We start from the raw sequence: 22,453 nt of genomic DNA on the forward strand, positions 1-22,453 counted from the left end.
ACGCATCCTCCCCCCTCCTTCCCCTAGACAAATACATGATCTGGGAAAGAAAAGCCATTTTGAGAGAGCACCTGAGTGACAATATCAGCTGTACAGTACATATTTATGCTGTATCCAGGACTGGAGTCAAGGGGTGATGTAGGGAGCGCTGTGCATCCATCCTTCCCAACAGGGTGACCTTATGAAAACACAATTTCCAAGCTTCTCCCGTCCTCCAAACACCATCTCAAACAGCAGGTGTGCAAATCACAGATCAGCACCAACAATCATGAGAGCAGTAGGATTCACAGGTACAGCAAGCACTATTTACATCAAAGGTGAATTCTGCTAAGGTAAAAGGGGGCAAGAACGATATTCTAACATAACTTTCTTGTATTTTCTCTGCCAGTAACAAAGGTATAGGAGCTGGCTGAGGTGCACCCAGAGAAGATCAGGAAAACAGTTCTCATGCCAGGCTGAGAAGTTTTGTCTCTGTCAGGCCATCTTTTTGATCTTTCAAGCACTAAAAGACATTTTGCTACTACATAGTCCACAGTAGAAGTTAGTCCTAACAAATGGTAAATATATAATGGCTGGAAAACTATAGCCATCAAAAGAAGCAAGAGAGACATTCCTCGCACTGCTATTCTTGTTCTATTTGTGTGAAAAACTGGAGTTAAAAAACATTTCCCAGGCAAAGTTGTAACTTTGAACAACAAGCATAAAGGAAATTTATATTCTGGCTGCATACTTTTTTTGAAAAGTAGTAAATTCAGTTTTGAAATCTTTGAGGCAAATGCATTCTCTATATGCTGGAAGCATTATTAGTTCTCTAAACAGAGTAGGTAGCTGGGTGTGTAAATGAAAACCCTAAGGGGAACAACCTGGCCAGCTTGGAACACACCTGCACAAGCTACACATTTGTTCCCTCAGCATCTCTGCAATTCAATCTAATCACAGGAGTAGAAACATGGTTCCCAGAAAAGGTGTCAGGATGGAAGCCTGATGTCCAAAAATGAGCAAGGCAAAAGAAGACAGAGGCAGGCTACACAAGCTTTCTTGGTACTGTCTTGATGATATACGCTGATAGTGATCTTCCAGGGTAAAGCAGAGAACACCTGATTGCCCCTGGTCATTCAGCTACTGATCTCTCTGCCAAATCTGTCTACAATGTTGTTAAATGGGGCTATTTGCGTTGGTGGCCTCTATAAACTGGACTAGACTATCAATCTTTTCTTCCACGGGCCAGTGGAAAAGGCATGATAAATCTAGGCTGAATTTCAACGGGAGATGATACAGGACTGAAAGATGCGTATCTTTAAAGAGATAGCCACTTAAATCTGATATGTTTAGAAATTCTCCCTTATGTGAAATACTCCCTAATTTTCTGTTGATCCTTAACACCAATGGTCACAACACCTCATAAATAAGGCTTTCAAGAAGATGATAGGTTAGTTCATTCCTTCAGGAGCTTTGTACTTCTGACTCATAGGCTACAAGATGTTTGCTTCTGTGTCTAACCTCTGCAGAGTCTCCAGAAAATTGTCAATGCATGTGTAAAGCTGACCATAAATGCAGTTGTAATCTATTGTAAATTCTGACCTACACATTCAGTGCTGGAAGGGATTAAGCACCTGCTCTTCAGTGGTAACTTCAAAGGGCCCAGCTTCAATGTAAACATTACTCTGAAATAAAGTCCCAAGCCATTTCTTGGTCATGCATCCTAAAAATAAAAATCAAACAAAATAACATTTTTCTTTAAATTGTTTCCTCTATTAATCAATAATATCAGTCATCAATGATAGCTCAGCCTGGCCTGAGATGCAGTAATGAAAAACCCATTGAACACAAAACACAAGACTTTCAGTGAAATTTAGGTATCATTGGGGTTTCTTTCTAGCATCACACAACACAGAATATGCACAGGACAGCTAGTTAGTCTCCTACACCTCAGAAGAACAGCTTCAACAGCTTATGTTTTGTTACAGATATGTAAACAAATATAAACTTATACACACACACACACACACACACACACACATATATATATTTGTAAAAAATATAGTGGGATGAGTAGGTGGTGCCAAAAACAAGGTGTTTTAATTTTAATTTAACTTCTGTTTTTTCATCCTTTGGGAAAGAAAAAGTGTCAACTACATTCAATACATACTCCAAGATTCTAGGACTTGATGTCTTTCTTGGCGGAGGATGGAGTCTTAATTCAAGGAAAGATACTGTGATGAAGATGCTCTGTATTCCTAAAACACATGCTACTCATCACTCACATTTCTTGGAGTTTATACCTACTCTAACTTTAGGGAACTTCCAATTCACAACACAGGAATCTCACAGGTACACTTTAGAAAAAAAGAAAGAAGAAAAAAAAGAAAAAAAAAAAAAGAAAAATCCCCACTAAGACTGTAACATTTCAGCTCTCTTTGAAGAAAGATTTAACATGAGTGGAAGAATTGTGCTAAAAAAAAAGGAGTCTGTCACAGTCCAGTACCTCACAGGCTACTGCAACAAGTTTGACAGCAGCCTCTATAGAGTTGGCTTGCTTCTGGTTCACTGCACGTGAATACCACAGTCAATATCTGCTCACTCAACTAATACTGCTGACTACAGCACAAAGAACACAGGAATTTTGTCCAAGAAACCACAGGCTCACAGCCTTTGAATGTGCACTATATTTAGAGCTTGCATTCTCTGCAGCTGATAACAGAATGAGATAATAGAAATTTCAAGCAGCAGAACTCAAGCTATTACAGCTATTCTATATATTTTTGTTTAAATGTTAAATTAAGGTAATGATCTACATGTTTTCAAAGGTTTTGCCATTTAAAATTTTTTCTAAGCACTCTGTTTACATTCTTCCTCTAATTTTCAATCTTTCTCAGGCTCTGAGTAGCTCCTTGCATTAGTTTTAACTGCAGAGATCTAAAATTACTCAGTCCATGACAAATGTAAGCAAAGATATTTGCCCTGTTATGTAAAGAGGATGCATGCATGCACACACACAAAAATTCTCACATTTGTATACACATTTGCACACAGCAAGCACCCAAACAATTTGAAATCCTGCCTCAGTTTACAGAAAAATGTTACATAGAACAGTGACCTGAGGCATAACTTTGCTGGCCATTCTTTTTGTTTCCATCATCCCTTAATTCATGCTGGTTTGAAAGCCTGCCTTAGGGAACCACTTCTCACTGGTGACCCAGAATTCATCTAAGGACTGTTAACTGCCCAGACGGGGTAAATCAGCTAAGTGGCAGTGCTGATAGACACTTCACTGCCGATAAACCTTGGAACTGCTCCTCTGCAACAGCATAATCCATGAAAACCTCTTAAAGAATCCCCTTCTCTGGACTGGGCTCCACCAGAGAAACCTGTGCCTCTCTATGTATCAGGTGGGATGAGGCAACCGATCCCCATTAGACCATCAGAGGAATGTTCCCCAGGGCTTTTCCCACTTTTTCCTCCCCCTACATCACACCAGCAGGATGCCCTGTGCGTTGTTGCTGCTCTGGAGTGCCGAAGAGAGGTGATCAGCCAGCTGCCAGCCACTGGAAGCATGTCTTGCTCATTAGGGCTGGGGGTTGCTGCCACTTGAGTGCTTTTCTCAACATGAAAAAAAACCCAAAAAACATAAACTAAAGATTTGGGGGAACTTTCTACTAAGGATTTTCAACAAAAAAAACCATTACATTTTACAAGTTCTTCCTTCTACATTAAAAATCTCACCAAAATTTTCCTCTAATTTTAATTGCTTCAACTTCCCCAGACAGCCCGAAATCAAGCTGGGTGTATAAAAAGAACAAAGAGCCTCTGTTAACGCAATATTTATCTACTGCTATTGTTTCTCCTTTATAAATCTGTAGTTCCTTGGCATTACAATTAGCTACTCCAGAGAAAATGATTATGTCACAAAGTATTATCCACCACAGAAACAGATGAATGATGTGAACCAAATGTAATCTGGTGCACTTAGAGGCAATTCTCTTGACTTTCATGTAAATGTGCTGGCTTAAAACAGAGATGGATTTTAGCAGTGAATCCTTATTTGATCTAAAACTTATTTTTCAGCAGAAATTAAATATGATAGTTTTTCCTTAATACTGTTTTTTCCTAGACAGAGATCAAGTCAGTGAGAAATACAGAAGAGTTGAATTGGTTGTGCAGTAACTTCAGATTGCAGTTTACCTTAACAAATGAATGTAACAATTTATGTAAAACAGCTACATCAAAAATATTTAATTATTTTTATCCACATCTTAACCTACATTTTTTTCCTTTAAAAGATAGCTCAGAATCAAAAAATTTAAGAGAAACACCCTTTTTTTCTGCAATTGAATGGATGCCACTACTAATTTCCTTTCCAAACTTCTTGCACTTTCTGAAGCTACTCTGCAAGCATTACAAAGCTGACGAAGAAGAATTTATGATCCGCAAATCTTAAGGTAAATACCACCAAATAAGAATGAACAGCTGAACAAAACACTGATTCACTATTTTAAATGATGCAAAACTATACACTGAATGAGATACCACAGTTTTAGCCTAGACAGAAGCTTCTTATTCCCAAGATTTGTAAAAAGTCTGGCACTGAAAGAAAACTATCTAGTGAAGTTTATGAGTAGGCCTCTGGCCCTGCTATTTTACTTCCCTGAATAATCACTAAGAAAAGAGGGATATACACTGCTTGCAGAGCCTACAACACCTATATCTGTGGCACATAACAAATTCTGTATAACCTTAACGAGTCACCAGACCATGCTGATTCCTTCTCAGAGACTTGCTATAAAAATCCTCCAGGCTATTAGCAGTTGCTTATTCTGCATGCTGCACTTCACTTCCAGAGACAAATCTCTTAAGGTGTTTCACATTTAATACAAGATTTCTTCCTGTTTAAAGAAAATACTTTCATGGATGATTTTGGGAAGCTGTAGCTACAGTCATCATTTAATGTCCCAAGAGCTTCCCAGTCTTTCTTCTTTGATGACTCCTGGTTAAACCATAAAACCAATTCCAAGTCTCAAAGTAATTAAAGCCAATTCAATGAGTGATGTTTTTCATGCTGGGTGGGGCTCTCCTTCCCACTGTGAAAGGATCAATGAATGCTCTGACAAGCTGACAAGCTCCTTGCCAAGTCCACATCTTAGAGGTACACTGAGGTAAAGCAGCAGGTAAAAGATTTAAGAGGTTTAAACACTCAGATTTAAAGAAAAAAATTGGAGCTTAGAAATGAAAATGAAAAGAAAAATCGTAATGTCAGTGACAAGGCTGGGAAAACATAAGCATCATAGCAAATGTGTGGCTAGCATTTTCTCTGATAATCAAGGATATGCTTTAATCTTCTCACATTTGGGCATCCCCTGTTTTGCTGCATGGTCCATAATCATATAATAGTGAAAGCTGAGTGTCTGGGCCTGACTTTGCTTTTCTTTGCATCCTTGTGTAACTGATGTGTGTATAAACAATATATGAAATAACATATCTAAAAATCAGACTCCTTTTTTATCAACTTGGAGCTGACTGCAAGCAAAACACTTGCTCTGGTTTAGTACCAGAGAATTGAGAAATTTCAAAATATCTGTTCAAGGCATTCATGTTAGGCATATGCATGGTTATCTGCACATGCATCATTTCAGGGCATAAGAGCGCCAAACTTGCTAGTCTCAATCAACAGTCAGGAAAAAAAAAAGGAGCTTGGAATGTTGTTGATCCTAGGAAGCTAAAATACACCAGCTGTACCATGCAACTTCCTCCTGGCAAAGGCATTCTCCCTCAACTGTAAGCATATGGGTAGCACCTTCCCTTAGATTTACCTGCTCGCTCTTCTTTATATGTAGTCCAGAGCTAAGGCAAAAAGGGATGGCAGAAAGAGATGGAGACTAAACGGATGAATATTTTCGAACATGCATGATGCATCTTGTAATGCACTCAGCCCTGAAACGTTAGCTTTCCACTAGCCTCCTGCAACACATGCATTTGGTGCATTTAGCATTCCAAGATGTACACAAGCCACTTCCCCAGAGACATCCCTGATATTGTCACCTGACTGTTGTCTCCTGCCTCATCTCTGCAGGAGGGTGTTCCCTCCACAACTACAGTAACAGCGCCTGAAGGTATCAGGATAGGTCACCTTCAAAGGCTGTCCAATTCAACCTTGAAATGAAGGATAGTGGGAAAAATCTACTGATGCAACTTGGTTGAAGCCTGGGAATGAATGAATGGCCAAGAACAGTAGCTTCCTAAATCACTGTATTTAAATCCATCTGTAGAATTTTACCTATGTCTCATAAGCTTTTTTAAAATTAATAAATAAAAACTCTCGTCCTGGCTAAGGCAAATTTTAAAATTTGTGGGACTATAAAGTTGTTTACACTTGCACTGTCATAAAAATAGACAAGACATCCTTTTTCTTCTTCTTCTGTCCACTGCTAATAACTCTCATTCCAAACAAAGGCATCAAGCAAGAGGAAGAGTTAGCCAATAACAAATTTGGGATTTGGATCTTGAAGAAAAATAGCATACTCATGGTATTAATTTCAAATAAACACCTTCATTAGTGGCCTGATTTTGAATCACTGCACATCAACCAGAGAAGCTATCACACTCTAATGAATGACCTAGAAGATGTCAAGGGCCAAAACACAGATAAGCTTCAGCTCTTTCTTTAATACCATACTTTAGAAATCAATTTCAGAAATTAGGAAAGAGCTGGACAAAAACAACAAAGTAGAACAAAGAAGGGAATGCAATTACTAAAACCATGCTTCTTTTGGTTTGTTTTAATCATATGGTAGTTATCACATAATTTAACCCCTTAGTTCAATGTAAAGCATCAAAACTCAATTACAGTTTACTGGATTTTTTTAAACTGCATTTGAGAAAACAAAATAATAAAAGAAAACACAAGCCCCAGCCTCAGTTTTGCCATTCATCCCTTGCTGCTGAAGAAAAACTCAAGTTTCATACATCTTCTGGAAGTATTAACCAGAGGTGTACTGTAGAAATTCCAAGATAGCTACACAGTCCTAGCAGGTTTTGGTAACACAAAGTGACACATTTTAGTACATATTCATAAGGGTTGGGGGTTATTATTGGACTGTAATTGCAGTTGTTCTAACACGTAATAAGCCATGGCTGGAAAAACAAAGGCAGGTTAATTTGTGATTTCCTCTACTCATTCAGAGGCAAATTAAGTGTCAAACAGCTAATACAGAACATATTTCATTTTATGAGATTTTAATTTAATTCTGCACCATATCGTTGATGCCTTAATGTAGGGTGGTTTATCTAAGAGGAAGAGCAATTTATAAACCTCTTTCAATTGAAATCTTTAATGATAGGATACGATAGCATAATTACAGCAATGCCTGCTAGTCCTACTATACATAAGCATCTGTCAGCAATTCCATCATAAACATAAACCCTTATTTTAAGGGTTTATAACTCAAATTATAAAATTTGGCTCTAGGCTGAAATTTGAGATGGAACAGTTCTGACCATCAGCAATTGAACTATAAGAATTATATATATATATATATATATATATATATATATGCATATACCTTTTTAGACCTGAAAGTACGTAAGAGCTTTGTAACATCTTTAAAATTCCTGCTTTCTTTTTTCTTTTTCACTTGGCCAGTGTTCAAAATTTTGTGCAGATACAGTAGGTACCATGTAGACAAGGCCCTCCTCACATATTTTCTTCACTGGTATTATACCTAAACTAATTCCATTAAGTCTTGACAAATTCTGGAACATATTTCAAGGAGCTTGGATAACTAAAATCATGCCTCTTTTAAAATTTTATTTTTAATATATATTACATACACACATTTGAGAGTAGTACAAAGCTGAGGAGAAAACCATTTGTACAATGAAGTAATTGTTGAAGCTGTAGGTAAACATTTGCTTCCTGACACTGGTTTCTTGCCATTTTCTCTCAGAATTTTCAAATATCTTCTTCTTCTTTTTTTTTTTTTATTTTTTTTTTAGATGGGTACTGGGGCAGCAGTTCAAGTAATGGCTCCAAATGATCCCAGGTGATCCTAAGTGCTATTAACACCCAGCTCTGTAAAACTTGCAAGAAAAGCACTGGGTGCCTACCTCACATGTATATACGTTAATATATTTTCCTGAAAATTGCGAAAACATGACAAACTATAACATCTACAAAGCTGTTGAAGTCTAAATGCCTTCTTTTAAATTTGCTTAATTGCCTATTTATATTTAATTACACCAACCACAAAACCTGCAAGGGTCCGCTACAGCTCATCATTCCAATGGGTGACATAAACCAAATGAGCAAAAGAATCAACAGGAGTTAATGGGGGAAAATGGCCAGTATAAAGGCAATTTTGAGTCTAAACCTTGGGCTGATATCCGAGTATATTTCTAAAGCAGCTGCCTGCAGTCATTGCATCTGGCTAAGACCTCCTTGCCTCTGCAGGGCCCAGCTGAATACTTAATCAGGGAGCAGGGGTGCGCAGCACACAGCAGGGCACCTTTCTGTGGAAAAGGCATGATTTTGGGGCCAGAGGGGACTACCTCTTAATGACAAACCAGGTATGAAAGAGACACTTCCAACATCTTTTGGGGCTCTTACAGAATCTTGGCACTGAGAGCCATGTAGACTGCTAGTCCTAATTTCCCACTGTCACCCAAAGCAAGTAACAGTGACCTACCCACCCAAAAGCCCTGCTGCAGGCTTGGGGTGCCATGCTGAGGACTGGGTTCATGGGACTGAGGCTCCAGGGAGGGCCCAGCTCAGCAGATGCAATCAGGTAGGGTCCCACATGGCACGGACTTCCAGAAGCCCCTTCCAAACTCGTAGGCAGAACCTGTGTCTCGGATTATGGTCCTCTGCTGATGCAGGTTAAAACTCCCTACCCCATCTGCCCAACACAAAGAAAAAGACAAATTCCCCACTAGCTTTAGAGTGAGCAGGATGATCTCCCCCAACTCCCAAAAACATTTATCCATGCAGAATATTGACTGCAATGGCAAGTCTAGGATGACCCTGTAATGACTGTCTGAGCCTGCCACCTTCAGCTTACAACAGTATTTAGCAACAAATTTAAGCATGTATTTGAGTGTACTTTATTATATGGTAGATCGTGGTGTAAAAGGTGATCTATCTGAGGAACCCTGAGGAATAAATCACAAATTTCTGTGTTCTCTCTTTCTATAAATACCCACTTTTCCTCTAATGCCCAAGAAGACTGCAACACAGATTTATTACTTACCTCCAGGCAAATTTGCTCTGAAATTACAATTCAGTAATAGAAGACTGACCCAAAAAAAACTGTTAGTAAAATATTGTGTGTGTACTTGGGCATGTAGTTAGGATTGTTAATATCAATTAATTCTGCTCGCAGAGGAGGACTTGTTTTAAAACAACTTCATTTTTCTTCTGCATATATGTAATTACACAGCTGTAACTAATAGCCATAGAAAAGCAATCTGCCATCTAAACAACTAGCATTATTCTTCAAAGTATTACTTGTGCTTTTCTTCTTGTATTTTCTCAGTGTGAGAGGTGATTAGTAGATATGATTAAATGTATACATCAAGCCTTTTAGTGAAGTACCAAACCCTGCTTTTCGGCTCAATTTTAAATGGTATTTAGCAGGTTTCTGGACACATCTACTGGTTTATTCTGGAATGCTGATACCCGTCTCCCCATATGGAATAAGATAAAATTTATTTCTACAGTATTTCACCACTACCACCCTTTTCTAATGCATGTTATCACTGGTATTCATTTCTTTTATCTTTGTGTAAACCATGTGCTCTATCACATTTGCCATTTTGTTTGGGTGACATTCCCATCAATCAACCGATTGCCTATATGTGCACACAACAGGGACTAAGTAAATTTACCAAAAATTTCATTAGGCTTCATAGCAGTCACTAGGGAAAAAACCAACCTAATGGTTGTTTTGTAAACAAACCTTTGGCATGAAAGGAAATTTTAGCTATGAAGAATACCAAGCCTAATACAGATTAAATACATGCTTATCTGCCTGTATTTTACAGGACTCAGCACTTTTTAATTTAGCCTTTATAGAATGACATAATACAGAATAAATGTCAGCAAAAGACATAGGTAACCTTTGCCAGCTACCTATTATAACTGGAATTCCTCAAGCGCCAGCATGGGTTTTGCTTGAGAACAGATAACCTCAATGCTTTCCAAAAGTAAATCTCGAACTCTGGCAAGACTGAAAAAGTGCTTCAGGTACATGGTTTCCAGCATTGCAAAGGTTCATGTATTTGTCCATTTCTTTCATGAAGCAAGGGGGAACACTGAATACTCACACATGTAGAGGAGGAATGGGAGATGGTTCGTAATGGTAGCGTCCCTCATGATGTCTTGCATCAATTGGTACAGGAGGGTGGAATGCCGGAAAAAGGTGAGGAGGATCTGAAAAAACAAGCAAGGTTCCCAGATCTGAGTATCTCTAATGATTCTTTAAAAACAACATTTATAAAGACAGAACAGATATTGAAAAGCATGTGTTAAGAGCGCTATGACTTAGGGGTCACAATCTCCTTCCATGGTGCTATCAGTCAGGTCTGTCTGAGAGGAGAAATTGGCCCACAGTGTTTGCATGAATATGTATTTACTAATTTTAATATTCTCTTTTTATAGCTTAAATGGAAAGGGGCATAAAAAAAGTCTTTAATAAATAATTATGTGCCCATATGCGAAGCACCAGATCAAAAGGACCATCATGACTCTCATAAACATTCCTGATTTATTTATTTTGTATTAAAACAAGAAAAAAAAATCATCCCAGGAAAAAAAGCCTAAGCAGAGAATACAAAGCAATGAAATAGTGTATCCTCAGAGATGTACACACAGTCCTACAACAGAAAGCCAAACTGAAGTGACATGCTGAGAAATGTAAGTAAAACTGGATTAAATCAGGCAACGATGTTCGAAGACAAATGTGACTGGGAAAGGCCATATTGGAGATGTTTAACTGCACCACACCAACGGCTGAACCTGGAGGAATGTATGTGAGGACAGAGGGACTCCTTTCATACCCAGCTCTTAAAAAGTGAAGGTGCTTTCTTTGTCCCCATGACTGGAGACCCAGGGATTCACGGCTGCAGCAAGCTCCCCTGCTCTATGTTCTCCATGGCTTTCACAGGATGGGAGATTTTGCAGCTGTCAGAACTCCTGTTCCCTGCTGTTTCCTGAGAGCCTTGGTGATAGGCTGACAAAAGGGCAAATGAGCCCCTGACACCCCCCATGGGCTGTGCCCTGAGGAGTCAGGTACCAGCCCACCCTCCCCATGGTTTCTGCAACTGGATTGCCCCCCCAGCTTCGAGGGGTAGAGTTCTCACAGAGCACAGCTCTCCTCACCACACACCACTGTGATCTGTGTGCCTCAAAATGTTACACGCTGCTCACCACTGCCTCCCAAACAGTCACAATTCCAACAAAATGTTAAGCACCTCCAGCAGCATGAAACAAATTGATCCTGCACAATCATTACTCAATTACCACTTTGGGTGATGTCATGTGTTTATCTGTCACCAAAGGCTGAGAAGTACAGACATTAGGTCATGTCATGGATTTACTAAAATGCTTCTAGAAAAAAGGGGAACTTCAAATGTGTACTGGTAATAAAACTAATTCTACTCCAGTTTTACCCACCAGCTCTTGAAAGTATCTTTTCTTTGTATTTCCCGCCTTTCCTATTCATCAAAATGTAAACCTCCTCTTAGATTATATTATTTGTTAAAGCAGTTCCCTGGTCTCAACTAGAGATGGTTAAAAAAAAAAAAATCATGTTTTAAAAGGTTGGGTTGCCTTATTATTGCATTTTGAAGTGCAGGAAGAATGAGAGGAACAAATCTCATTCCCCTGAGGGAATACACACAGGGGATGAAGGGGAAATAATTTCTGAGGAAATATTCCCAGTATTTCAAGAAAGCCTGGAAACATCTGACACAGACCGTCCAATTGCAAAGCTTGATTTTGTGAAAGGACACCAGCATGTGACTAGCCACAGCACATTTTAGCCATTAACTGATTTAGGCATCATAAATGAAAAATAATTGTGGCTTATGATGTAAGCTGGGAGCTCAATTTCACAGGATTCTTAATTCTGGTTCTGCTGCATCAACTGGATCTTGGCATGCAATCTGTTATGAGCTTCACTCCCCATGCCAAGCATTCATGGTCTTCAATGGAGGTAAAAAAAATGGGTCACAGATGATCAGGAACACACTGTCATTGTCTGAGTAGAGGAAGCTTGTTTCCACCTCCTGAAACAAATTCCCCAGCAGACACCAAGGCAAAGGGGAAAAGGGACATGGGAAGTGTGTTTTAGCACATCTCCCAGCCTGCCCTGTTCCCTGCTAAACTGGTATTTGACTACAGCAGCATAAGCCAAAGGGAGGAGGTTTGAAAGCAGATGTCTAGCATTTTGCAGTATAAAGTCTGCCACCATTTTTTCAGCAAAAAAGGAAGTCACTCACACCCTCATAAATGCACAGGCAAATCCTTCTCTGCCCTATGTGTCTCCTTCACAGAGTGAGTCTAGAGAGCACAGGTAAGACCAAAGATATTTTGCTACCTGTATGCATGTCAGACAGGATGTGGTTCATCTGGCCAAAACATGAAATCCCACTGAGGATGCCAAGCCTCCTCACTGTCCCACCCTCACTCAGCCTGAGAGCCTATCCATTAAAAGCAGTTCTAGTAATGTAGTAAAACACCATTTGACCGTCCTCAATGGCTAATTTACTTTCCACTGAGAAATGGAAACTTAGTATTAAACAACCCAAAAAAAGGTATTTTTCTCTGTGGGGCTTATGCAGTGCAGTTCATCAACAAGTTTTATTTATTCATGGGCTATAAATCTCCAAGAACATCTTTTTGAGTCCTCTCACATTAAGCGCCCTTGTATATCTTGGTTGCATCTTGTTTGTAGTTTCCATCTGGGAAACAGCCGTACTCCATCATGGCACAGGGAGCTGTCTCTGTCAGCCCTGAACCGTCCGGAGTAGAGCTGCATATCAAACCCCAACATAATTATCCATCTCACAGTTTATTATTTACAGATGAGCAATACAGCTGGTGAACATCGTAACTCAAGTGTATGTGTAATAAGTTACTACACTGTAGCCATCTCTTGTTGCAACCCTTAAGAAAAACCGCATGATGACTTACCCAAAGTCAGGCTAAAACTGCTGAAGCAGAATAAAGTGCCACTAAACCTGGCTACCTCCTATTTATCATACAATTTCCTGACTGATGGTTCCACAAACCAGCTGCTAAGTGCTGTGTACTCTACTGTCAGCAGACTAACATGCTAAATGGGAGACAGGGAGAATAATGTACAGAAGTACAGAACTGGTGGAGTCAATTTTACAGATGGAAATCAAATCCTGCATGTTGGGTCAGCCCTCGGCACTAAAGTAGCTGGTAAAGGGCCCAAGACCACTCCACTTTGAAAGGCATTGAATATTTATATGGAAAGACTCTGAGATCAGAGAGCTGCCAAAGCACCCATCGTCCAGGGCTTCACTTGGAATTCACTTGAAACGGCATAAAATGTAATTGGTTGATGTGTATTTATATGGAAATAGATAGATAATAAGAAGTTCACAAAGCAGTAACTGAGGCTGTACCCAATTTCACATGGACTTTTCATATCCAACCCAGTGACTATTACATTAAAGGCACCATCAAGATATTAATGGCACATGTTGCTACAATTGTTGATACTATAGGTAGGTAAAAACTGAGTGAGGCTAGTATTGAATTGAATTGAATCTGAATCTACCTGACTCATGGTAATCTGCGCAAGATGCTTTACCTATCTAGAAAACCAGGGGAAAAACTCAGTGTCAAAGGCAGGATAGCTGCTCTGGCTATGTTTTCATTAAGTCTTTTAAACTGTGAGGAAAAAAACTCACCTCCAGCAAAGAGAAATTCCTCTCACCAAAACAAATCAACAAAATCTAACTTCCTATTCTGCTACGGAAATTACTTATTACCTTTTTAAAAATTCTGGCTAAGATGCAAACTTGCACGGAGTATGCCAGGCAGTTTTATTACAAACATCCAAATGCAATTTTGAATTCCTGGGCCAATGGCATCTTTGCAGAGACTGATGTAAGTGTACAGTACATGGACAGATGCTGGCTGTGTATTTGCAGCCTTCAGCTCCAACTCACTAGAAGTACCTAAATTCTACTGTTTTCAAGAATTTTTAAGGACATGCCAAAGCACTGGAAATATATTTGAAGACATTGCTCACACATTGCTGAGATTGGTAGCTATTGCTGCCTTCAGAATTCTCTGCTGCCTAGTACTGTAAGCTTCCTCCAGAAGTTCTCCTGTGTGCTGCACAGCTAGCAGGGTCTCCTTAAAACAAAATGGGAGACACAACTGCCTGTAATGCTACAAACTCATCAATTTTATCACTAAGAGGTTTTCTGGAAAATATGTCAATTTTTGCTGACTTTCTGTTGTGTAAAACCTGCTTCCTTATTTCTCCTTCAAGAATCATTCTTACCTTCTGAAAGAAGTGAATAGGATCATCTCTCTCCAATTACAATCATTCCCATACAGGAAAAAAGAAGAGGCCTACTCTTGTTCTCTGAAAGTCGACAACCTAAGTCTCTGCTGCAGCATCAAGAGAAAAAAAAGAGAAAAAAACTGGGAGAAAGGACAGGCATGTATGATCCTTGATGCTGAACAGCAAACCTGAATTGAAGTCTGATGAGATGTAATTCACAGCAAGACTTGTTGGAAAGGGGGATGATGCCAGCTGGCTCAAAGGTGCTGTGCAAAACCCTGAGACAAAGGCAGAAGGGTTAGCTTGCTATGAAGCTTGCTGAAGTTCATGGTAACTTTTCTGTACACTCCGTAGTCTCTCAAATGTGTCTTTCTTGGGGGATCACTACATTTGGAAAGGTCGGCTGTGATGGTGATACTAGTAAAACACTCTGCCCTCAGCTAGCTGACTTGCTGAAGCACCTTGTGATTCCTGCCAAACGCTTGAGAGAGACAGCTGCTGAAATGACAGCCTGCATTTTTCAGCACATCAAGAAAACATTTGCTACCGTATGTGGTGAACCCTAATGTAATAACTGTACAAGATGCCTGCACTGGCTTGAACTCACCCAGTGTGGCCCTGATATCCACACCTGTGTCATGAGGTTTGGGCCAAGAAAACAGAGGTCCCAAGCCCAACACAGGAAGCCCTCATTATGCTTCAGCACATTTGTCCTTAGGACAATCAGCTCACCAAATTACATGTCAGAGCTCAGCCAGGTGCAAACTTCTATCTGAGATATAACCTCACTTGAGGTGAAATCTCCTTCCTGTTGAAATCCATTACAGTCTTGATGCTGAACAACAGTACCAAGCTTTCACACCAGATGTAACAGATACAGTATGATGCAAAATATAGCCTCCCTGCTAATGTATTTTCAATATGCAGAACAGTTTTGAAGAGTTTGCCAGCAAATTTCTACACTTCCTTTGGTTCACAAGCTGATCGCCAGATGAGAATTTTCTAATATTCAGCTTTGCAGAGTCCCTAAGGGCACCGCTGTTTCTTCACGTACATTTGCTTCAACTGATCTGAACTTAATGGTATTGCCAGGTCTCATGGCAAGAATTAGGTTCTTAGTTGCCAAGCAAAGATCTTATTTTGGATTTCTGTTTAATTACAGCTTGCATTAGGGCTCAATAAGAGCACATGTTGTCTCTGAGGGTTTTTTTAGTTCTCTCCCAATAAGGGTTGATTTATGTTTTCTACGTCTGCTTATACAGAGGCTTTAATCAGGAAGAAAAAATGACTGAGCCACAGCTACATGTTAATGCACGCACTTAACTCTGTGCACTTTGAAGAGTTTCCCTATGGTGACTGGGGCTGCTGCTTCAAGCATAGTTGGTTGCCATCTGAAGGACTGCTTGTTTGCAGGCTGATCCACTGCCATACTACAGCCAGTTATCTCAGGATGCCTTCCCGTTTGTCTGTGTGTGCGTGCACACACACACTTCCAATGTGGCAACAGTCTCATTGACATGGATGCAGCTAAGTCACCATCTGATTTCACTGAGAAGGGGATTCTAAATAGGAAAAAGGAAAAGACATGGCAAACCTGGAAAAAAAGTCAAGTAAGTGTGTAAAGCCAAGGAACAGAAATTGAGGAAAATAACTTAAGGGGCAAGTCCTCTCCATTCCAGTAGCTCTAAATGTTAATTGTGATAACATATAGTAGATGTAACACATTCAGAGAATAGCAAATTTTCCACTGGCTCACTTCCCTTCCATGTATCTGTGTGTATTAATGATCATCAAACTTCCCCTTTCTACCCTCTGCTGGTGCTCACAGAGCCTGATCTTAAAACTAAACCACAGGAGTTCCAGGCCAAGCCTCACAAACCAGAGCAAAGCTCCAGCTCTTCTTATGGCTGAAAAATAATTTCTATCTTTGCAAAAACAAAAAGTAAGACTTTGGCACTTCTTAGGTTCCTTTCATCCATTTTAATACTTTAAATACATTTTAATACAGTAAAGTACATCTAAACACCTTGTGGGAACATGTTTTATTGTTAGCAGTGCCACAACAACCATTATGCCAAACACTTGAGGGAGGAGCAGTTCTTGTGCTGGAATAAAGGTTGCTGGAACTGGTTTCATCAGCTGGCAACTGAGAGGTGTTTTAATATGCCAGATTTGCTGCAGGTATTGGCTAAATAACTGCTGGATTGATTTCAGTTTGAACACTTTATTATTCTTTCCAGTCAATGCAACTCTTCCGTCTAAGGAGCAGGACTGCCTTCTGGAATACTAACTAAACTTTCTCAAGTCCATTCAGCAGTCTCCAGTGCTTACTGCCATTTGCCCATCCGGAAATAAAGAGAAAAAATAAAAAAAAGAAAAAGAAAAAAATGTAGTAAGACAGACTCTCAGGGTAATAAATATATTACATGATGTACAAAACACCTTGAACAGAACAGCCTCCAATTCTTTCAGAACATAATTTACGATTCATCACAGCCCAGTGATTTGCAAATTACTGTTTCCACTGGGATGGATGCACTGGTAAGTGAAGAAATAACTTCTTTGCTGCCCTGATCAAACAGCCATGAACTTGCCTGGTGAGTGGGGTGGGAAACGCACTGCTGCCCCACAACCCTTTTGGGACATACTTTTTAGAAGAGGGAAACCTAGTCACTCCATCAGCCCAGTTTGCCCAAAAACAGCAGATTGGTGGAAATGAATCAGGAATATCCTGCCTTCCACCCAGGAAACACTGGCTGTTTCATCCTATAAGCAACTTTAAAAACCTTTCATGAAGAGGAGCACAACTGCATACATCCAGCACATGTACATTGGCCCATGGTCTCAAGATAAGATGACAAGGCTCACCATCCCATTACTTAGAGGTATAATTGTTTCATCTAACACAGCTGGTTCTTGGTACAGCACAGCTCATGTTTTTCATAACCTCTGGATCACATGCAGCATTTCTTAAAAAACTTAATAATGTGGTTTCTGCAAGAAAATGACAAATTGCCCACTGCCAGGAAGCTGACAAAAGAGATCCCTCCCTCTTCTACCTCCAAAGGACGTGCAGTAATAAAATAATTCAGCTTCTATTCTGCAGCAGTTGCCACTTTGCTGTTCCTGCCCCTAACTTCTCATGCCACCATGTGTCAGGGCAGCCTTCACCACTTCAAAATGTATCCCTAAAAATTATGAAAACCAAAATGAGCAATCATATTTAACTCTCAAGAATCACAGACAAGTGGTTTTACCCAGCTGCTCTGGAATGCTTCCCACCTTTTATTATACATGTGTATGAAGGATCACATCCTCAACATTTCCTCCTCTGCAAGCAGCAAGTAATTAGATCCATAACCACAATATATGAAAAAATAATATGTACCTATCTACCTCATCATATCCATTTCTGTAGCACACTACAAATTCCAGTGGTTGAGGGTGAGCTACAAAGTGAAAACTGAGGAAATTAAAAGATTACAAACAAAATAAATCCTGATCCACACTGCTGAGAACTCAAGAAATCGCACAGCAAGGCTTTCAACTCCAAAGAACTTCTAAACAGAAGTTTAATGTGGACTTCCTGAAAAGTAGGAAGGAGGTGCTGCCACAGATCAGCTTGGTTATTCCCTAAGGTTCAACACAGTTCAAAGAATGCATCTGAATGTCCTGATATCAGCTGGACACATTAACTTAGCAATGACAAATATCTGTAATATGCAAAGGTAAATGTGGCTAAGGAAAGGCAACAGAAATCTAGAACCTGGCAGGAGGGGGTACTCGTATTGCTGCTGATTTGATGTGGGAACAAATGAAGACAAGTTAGGTAATTCCACAAGTTTTGGTGACATTCTTAGACATTCGTAATTAGCTATGACTCAGTCTGCAAACATTATTTGTTTAAACGATGGATTGGAGACTTGTCTGCTTTTCTGTGTAGCAGAATCAAGTTTAAAAGCTACTTAAAAGGCCAAACCTCAAACAGCTGGGTATCAGTATAGCACAGGGAAAATAACTGTAGCTAAACAGATTTTCAGCAGCTGAAGGTCTGGACCACAGTATAAAAGACTAGAAAATAGGTTATACTTAGCAGCTTTGGTGAGTATTTTATGGCATTATAGGAATTAGAAAGGAAAATGTATAATTACATCAATTATGTCTATTTTCAGATATTAAAACTCCACAGATTCTATGGGATGCACAATCAGATAAACACTCTGAGAGATTTCTTTTCCCTCTTGTTCAACCTGATTTTTAAAAATTTCATCCAAACATTCATAACTACTTAGCTTCTCTCTGTATCCTTAGCACTCTCCTTCTGAGGTGTTTACATTCTTCAAGTTCTTGCAGATGAGCAGATAGTTCTAACATGTACTGTCAGGCAACCTGATAATGTACATTTATTGCAACCTTTAAGCTCTCTGTCCATATTCTAAATTAATCACAGTGATTTGTTTCTTCTTTCTGTGTTTCTTTCAGGTTGGGTTGTCATCCCTGCACTCTTAGACATTAGGTTTTCATGTAGGCTGACATGGTTTAGGAGGAGGCAGCCTTAGAAATTTATAATAGAAATAACCTGTTTCTGAAAATTTCCCTTTCTAGCAGGGATATATATTTCTCACACACAGTCTCAAAAACCATTATCTTTCATTTTTCCACCATGAGATAGTGTATTCATTGTGTGGCAGTGACCTTACCTACCATTTCTAGGGGACTGCTGGTGAAACAGGAACTGCTCAAGTGAAATAAAGTCAGCACAAACTGATTATTGGTTATTACTTCTTGACATTTCCAAATACTTGACTTTAAGCTGTTTTCTCCCTCCATGTTCTCTCACTTTCCCTCAGCTTCTTAGAGAGTTCTTCCTCTGTATTTCATTTTCATGCTGGCTACTTTTAGTTTCAGATCATTACTGAAGATGGAAAGCACAGTGAGTTCCCTTAATTTGTCCTATTGACATTTATTCTGTGTGCTCACTCAGCCTATTTTTGAGATGCCATATTGTCAATATTCCAATCAATCTTAGTTACTTTTACAAGCCAAAATTTGAGGAAAATATTTTTTAACAAAAAGGGCCATAGTTAAATTATGTAACTTCCCTGAGCTTCAGCCTGGTCACTGTTAACAGAGAAACCCTTTCTGAGACACTCTAAACCTCTTCAGTGAAAAAGCCCAATAAAGAACTAAAATGACAGTATTTTGTTAATTCACATTATTTCTTCTAAAAATAGTGATTCAATTGCCTGAAACTGCTTGTTCTTTTACTAATCTCTCTTGGTTTTTGTTCATTACTTTTTATTAAGCTCATTTTTCTTTACAGACAACTTCTCTGTTTCCCACTACCAAAACACAGGATGACAGTATCAGCTTTAGATAGAATGACACTTTTTTTTTTTTTGTTAGAACTTTTGTTAGGATTTAGGATTCCCTAATTCCTCACCAAAGGGCATTCTCTCTATGGAAGAAGGGAAAGTATGGGAGTTCTTCATAAAGTCTTATCAGCACTTCCATCCTCTCTCTTGTTATAGTGGCAGAATCTGATGTACACTTCTCTTGCTTTGGAAACCAAGTGCTGCTTACCCAAAGTGGCCAACCCTTTAATCAATCAATTAAAGCTGGCACCGCTGCTGAAAAACAGGAAGAAGGGCACGTATGTCTGAGCACACTTATTTAAAAGCACAAATCAAAATGGACAACCTCAGCCTAATTAATACTTAAGGTCCTCAAGCCCTTTAAGGACAGCCTTGAGTCAGTAGTGTCCACATCAGAGGTGCAGAGCAGGGGCACACAGCTGCAGAGGGCACCTGGCTGCAGAACCAGCTGCACCATCATCTCTTGAGGTCTTCTGCCTGCACTGTGTCCTCCTGACACCAGTACCATTGTCAGGACTTGTGGGTAGGTCCAGCTTCACCAGTGAGGAAAAACACTCCCACTAATGAGAGAAAAGGAAAAATGGAAGAACAAAGACCCGAGCAGGCAGAAGCATAAAAATGTAGAAGTGGGAAAAGCAGCCCATGGCATTAGCAAAGATTTTTCTGCATAGCAACAACACAAAAGCAAAGTCTTCAGAGGGCTTGAGAAGCCCTTTACATCACCTGTCTACAGTGCCTACCACAATGGACCCCAGCCTTCTGGCACCACCATGGGTGAGTATAACAGTATAGCTTTCCAGCCTCTAGTCCAGGAGAACCAGGAAAGAAAGGTACAGAATCTGCCTGTGCACAGCCATGTTCTTCAGCTTGGTGACTGAGGGACAAGACAGGAGAAAATGTAGAATTAGGAGGAACACAAACCCACGAATATGAGAGAAGAGGGAAAGAACTGCTCTTCTACCCACCCAAACAGGTAAGGAAACACTAAAGGGGATGCTGCTTTTCATTCCTTACATCCTAGAGGAGAAGCCAGGGGTGCTACAAGGAGACAAAAGGCACCAGAAGAGAAGAAAGACAGCCAAATGATGTTGAGGCACATCATTCCCTGCCACACAGCCAAGTGACACAGGAGGCTATGGATACAGAAGGTCTGAATGGCCTCAAGGGGAAAGTCACAGAAAAGAAGTCTGGTAAAGATATGAAAGTGTTGAAACCATAGAACCAAGGGAATTCCTCAACTTAAAATTCTGTGAAACTGACAGAGGACTAAAAGGAGAGGAGAGTCATCTGTGAAGTTCTTACATTAACCCCATGGCATCTGCTTTTGGTCATTTTTTGGAAAGGACACCAGGCATGCCAATACAGTCCCTCATGTTCTGCGCACTCCTGGCATGTTCCCCAAGGCAAAGTCCTTTCTCTGACACTCAGCCAGCACATCACCAAGGGCAGTGGCAGCACTGCAGGATTTCAGCTCTGTGCAAAAATCACGAAGACACCCCCAGTCTGTAAAACCTCATATTTTGTCTGTATGTTTGCATGTTACACTGCATAAAAGAGGTGGTGGTAAAAGTAACTTAAGATGTTCGTCTCCTGTCCACTGAGACACAATCCTCTCTTCCACATTTCTGTGTGGAATTCAGATGCAATCAAGTTATAAGAAAACAGGGGACTTCATTTACACTTCAGCAGAAGAAGAGAAGACAAGTTTTCTTCAGTCCCACCCGCTGGCAATCTTGGACCTTTTCCAATGCATTAAGCATCAGTTTCCCGCCAGTGAAGTGTTTGATGCTCTACTAAATGGAGTAGCAGTGAGAGAGGTATAGTAACCCTCCATATGGAAAAGCCATTTGACACAAAGGTTGGAGGTCAAAAGTTTAAATGTTCATGACAGAGACCACAACAGTCCTTTTCTGGTCAATAACATCAAAGGATTTGCCAGTTCTTAATGCTACTATTGTCGCTTGTTTGGATCCTATTGAAAGTCTAGCATATTTATTGCACTCCAGGAGCATAAGGACTTTTTGTTTGTTTTAATCTCTATGCTGAATCCAAGGAGTCTGAAGTGTTGTGACTCCCCTTGCTTCCAAGGAGAATGAGCAGAGAAACAATGCCAGAGGATGTGGCATTGTAGTCCCAACCAACTTGGTGCTTTCTTCCCCGCCAAAAAATAGAAATGAGGGATGGAAACATATGGTCTCTATTGGACAGGGCTGGAAATCTCTGCTCCTGAAGTCCCCTCATGCTCGGTTTTAATTGTTCTGTGCAATGACAGGGGGTGAAAAGTACTCCCCACCGTCAAAGTCTGTTTTGCCAGTCATTGTTGAGAAACGCTGTGCTGCAGCCGACCGGCGCTCCCATTAGGCACAACCGTGGCAGAGCCAAGAGCAGCAGTGAGGTTCTCTGAGACAAACTGAAATGCCCTAACCACAGAGAGTTTCACTTCACCCAGCCCTCCTTTGCTCTCTGAACTTCTGCTTGCGGTTAGGCAGAAACTTACTACCAGGGCTCTGCAGAGCATGTTCCAGGCATTGTATTGCCATC

General features: G+C 40.0%; 1 protein-coding gene across 6 annotated transcripts in view; it reads right to left on the reverse strand.

Moving 5' to 3' along the window:
• The window catches only part of GLI3 (GLI family zinc finger 3), a 202,037-nt gene that overhangs the window by 80,650 nt on the left and 98,934 nt on the right, over positions 1–22,453 (reverse strand). For all 6 annotated transcript variants that reach the window (XM_077786302.1, XM_021531964.3, XM_021531961.3 and 3 more), the window contains one exon: positions 10,315–10,420. In XM_077786302.1, the coding sequence (XP_077642428.1) occupies positions 10,315–10,420 (106 nt within the window). The remainder of the gene's footprint in view (positions 1–10,314; positions 10,421–22,453) is intronic.

This window comes from Lonchura striata, chromosome 1 (assembly GCF_046129695.1).
Source record: "Lonchura striata isolate bLonStr1 chromosome 1, bLonStr1.mat, whole genome shotgun sequence".
Classification (NCBI taxonomy): domain Eukaryota; kingdom Metazoa; phylum Chordata; class Aves; order Passeriformes; family Estrildidae; genus Lonchura; species Lonchura striata.